General features: G+C 51.2%; 2 protein-coding genes across 2 annotated transcripts in view; both read right to left on the reverse strand.

Moving 5' to 3' along the window:
* Positions 1–355, reverse strand: part of SLC25A10 (solute carrier family 25 (mitochondrial carrier; dicarboxylate transporter), member 10) — a 7,716-nt gene extending 7,361 nt beyond the window's left edge. The window contains exon 1 of the mRNA XM_009881292.1: positions 293–355. Coding sequence (XP_009879594.1) covers positions 293–355 — 63 coding nt within the window. The remainder of the gene's footprint in view (positions 1–292) is intronic.
* A 78-nt stretch (positions 356–433) lies between these two features.
* Positions 434–3,594, reverse strand: part of LOC104283140 (hepatocyte growth factor-regulated tyrosine kinase substrate-like) — a 15,635-nt gene continuing 12,474 nt past the window's right edge. Inside the window, exons 20-21 of the mRNA XM_009881293.1 lie at positions 3,357–3,583; positions 434–582 (exon numbers count right to left, since the gene is read on the reverse strand). Coding sequence (XP_009879595.1) covers positions 466–582; positions 3,357–3,583 — 344 coding nt within the window. The 3' untranslated portion in view covers positions 434–465. The remainder of the gene's footprint in view (positions 583–3,356; positions 3,584–3,594) is intronic.

Genomic DNA, 3,594 nt, shown 5'->3' on the forward strand with positions numbered 1-3,594 from the left:
TCGCGCGCCCCGGGCTCCAGGAGAATGGTTCCCACCCCCCAGCCAGTTCCGCAGACCGAGAAAGGCACCTCTCCCCTTAATTAACATTGAATAATTAACGGGGGAGGTCAAACCATCCCCTTCAGGATGGCGGCACAGTGGGCATGGGTTACACGCGCTGAGCCCGAGGGCTGATTTTTGAGAGATTTAACCATTTTACAGGGTTGGGTTTGTTGTTTTTTGGGTTTTTTTTTGATATTTATGAAGGTAGAGTTCATTGCGATGCCGGAACTAGAGAGCAGCCCCGCCAAACCGTACAGCATTCTTGCACCGGATCGTTTCGAGAGAGCATTGCCACCACACGACTAGAGGACATCTCGCACTCAGAGATGTCCGGACCCCCGCTCGGGCAGCAGCCGTCGCCCGGGCAGCGGCAGCGGGGAAGGCTGCCGTCGCACCAGTCCCTCCGTGGCGAGACCGGGCCGCCTACTCCAGAACCACAGTCCCTCCTGCTGCCTCCAGCGCCGCTTTGATCTTCTCTGCTTCCTCCTTGGAGGCGTTAGCCTTGATCTCCTGCGGAAGGGACTCCACCAGCTTCTTTGCCTGCGGGAGGGACAAAGTACGAGACTCATAAACTGGCTTTCACTAACCTGATTAACAGATTTCAAGCCATGAGCCTGACCTCTGCCTAAGGAGACCAGGGAAACTCACCCACTGGTCTAAAACCCAAGACTTTTACTCGAACTACAGCACATTCTGACGGAATACAGATAAACCTGACTGCAAGTGATGGCACATCCACTACAGCCCTGGAAGACCTTTTTTTCGGGAAGTAATTGCCCACAAATTCCTCCCACCCACGTGCACGGTGCTCCCAGACGCGCAGCCGTGGCCTGAGAACGTGCCTGGGACGCACGCAGAGCCACCACGCAGTAACCCGCCAAGGCAGCTACCGGCCTGCGTTAGGTCGAGCTTTTTCAGTGTGAATGTTTTGGTTCACATATTTCTGCCAGCGGGGAGGAGAGGCCGTCAGGGTTTGTACACAGCTGTGCAGGAATCCACTGTATCGGGTAAAAAAAGAGTTCCAGTACAGACTATGCTTGACAACACGATCTTGGTATTTTCAAGACTTTTTACACAAAACTATTGGTACAATGCAGTACCACAATATTTAAGGCAAGCTGAAAAGCTGTTTTTTAAACTGATTTAAAGGGACTATCTGCAGTGCTGCTGTGCAGAAAGGGAAGGGAGCATGGGAGGATAAGCCCCTGCTGCAGTCAGATGCTCTTACACAAAGGAGCAGCAACAAAACTATTCAGCTCCTTAAAAACAAACCCCAGGGAGGTTCCTACAGCGAAGAGCCGCTGCCAGCGCTCTGCCGTGTGGTGCTGCAGGTATTTAGCACCCAACAGATCGACCATTGCTGACAGAAAGAAGGTTGTGTTGTTTTATTTCCCATTGGGCGCAGTGATGATGTATCCACAGTGGCAGAAAACGCTTTTTTCACTGGGATGAGATGGTGCAGCTGTGCAGGCAAAGCTCGGCAGGGCAGGCATGCCTCCACTCACCAGAGCCCAGGACAGTATCCAGAAAGGAGCCTGTTCTGGCTTGCTGCGATGAGGACAGGCAACACAATCAAGGTTATTCATTTAAGATCCTTGCTCACTAATGCCTAACTTCTGTTCCAAAGCAGCCTCAGTCAAAGGAAGCGGCTGTTCAGAGCTCCCAGCAGGAGGAAGAGCAGGGCCCGAGCCAAGCTGGACCTGCACAGTAACAGCCACGGGGCAGAAAGGAAACGCGTTTCCAATCCTAGCCGGAGCCCACGGGAACGCCAGCCCAGGGCTGGTGACGTGTGTGTCGGGAGGGCCCTGAACACACTTTCAGAGGTGCAAATGGACTCAAGCCTGGCTTGCGCTGACGACGCGCCTGTCTCATCAAGCAGTCATTGCTGCAGGGCTGACCTGTTCGAGCCACATCAGCACCCAACGTCCAAAGATTTCACTAATAATGCTTTCATTCAAATCACTAACAGCCCTACAGGCTATAAATAGATTCCCTGCGTATCTCATTAAAAACACCTCCACTGGATGGCAATAAAATTGACAATAAAAATGTATCACTACACTTTGAATACAACATCTGTAGACAGAGACAACCATCAGCAGCAGTTTGTTTTGTGTGTGTTTTAACCAAAATACGTTGGGTAAGTCACAGTTCACAAAGTTTACCCGCAATAACCTGCATCTACCAACCTTGTACCTGCATCGGAACTGCAACCAGCTCGTTTGACAGGTTCCACATGCTGAGCCAAGTTGATTTAGCACTAGTTCTCCAGGCAGCTTTCAACTATCCGCTGATCGTGTCCGTTACAGGGTTTTCATATTTTAATGCTTGCTTGGGACTGATAATGGATAAACAACTGCCAGGCTAACTGAGCTGATAATCAGTTAATTATCCCAGTGGGCCAATGAAACTCACGTCTCGGCCACCAGAGTTTCTCTGTTACCAAATTGTTTGCTTTGCAATACAGTAATACGAATGGGTCAGATTTTCTGCAAATCCTTCTGCTATCCCAGACTACAAATAAAAGCAGATTTTACAATGCTCAACATTTTTTCCTTGCAACTGCATAAACAGGAAGTGCTACTATTATCCCCAAGATATGAAAGCATCATCCAGTGGAAAACTGAAGCACATTAAATGCTTCCACAGTAGCAGCTGCATGGCGCGTTCTTTGTTCTGAGCCTACATCATGGCTCAAGGGCATGAGCCTAGACGCTGCACAGAACTGTGAAAGGCCTGTCTCCCCTGAGGGAAAAGGAGGAGGCATCACCTACAAAAAGAAGAGCTCTGAAAAGCACTGGAAGCATAGATTGAAAGACACGTGAATTAGAGAAACTTGTCTAAATTCAGAAATATATTGACCTTGAAAAACCAAAAGAAACTTTAGGGGAAGGCAAGCCAATCCAGCTGTAACGAAGAATCCTGGCTGCTCCCAAGTTCTGCAGGAAAGCCCAGAGGAGCTCTTAGATTTGGAGAAGGTGAGGCTGGCACGGAGGACTTTGAGGTCTTTACTCTGAGCCTCCCCTTTCACCTCACCACTTCTGCTAGGCGCTCACTTGCTCGCCACACAGCAGAGCTGGGAGGGAACGGCCTTCTCTAAAAACGGCCAGACAAACAGACGCAACTAAGTCCTGCTCTACACCTCATCCACATCTTTGCACTGAGGCATGCACACAGGCAGAGCATTCTCCTAAACATGGAAATCCAGGCTCCCTTTTGAAGAGAGAACTGAGACCGAAGCTTGCAATGTGCTTCAGAACCCACCCGGGCTCAGGGGTGATGCGGCGCAGAGCATCAGGCAGCCCCTTCCTCACCTGCACCAGGTTCACTCCCGGCACGAAGTTCTTCACCTCCTTGATCAGCTTCACCTTGTCAGCGGGTTTCAGCTCTGTCAGCCGGACGGTGAAATGTGTTTTCTCTTTCTTGAGTGGGACCACCTCCTCCTCCTCCTGGAAGCAGACAGAGCTCGCTGAAGACACCCGGCCAGGCCCCAGGGCCCTCCTCCCCGCCGCCCCACGCGTGGGGGCCCGCGAGGCCGACACTGAGCCCCCG

Source organism: Charadrius vociferus, unplaced genomic scaffold (assembly GCF_000708025.1).
Source record: "Charadrius vociferus isolate BGI_N301 unplaced genomic scaffold, ASM70802v2 scaffold373, whole genome shotgun sequence".
In the NCBI taxonomy this organism is placed as follows: domain Eukaryota; kingdom Metazoa; phylum Chordata; class Aves; order Charadriiformes; family Charadriidae; genus Charadrius; species Charadrius vociferus.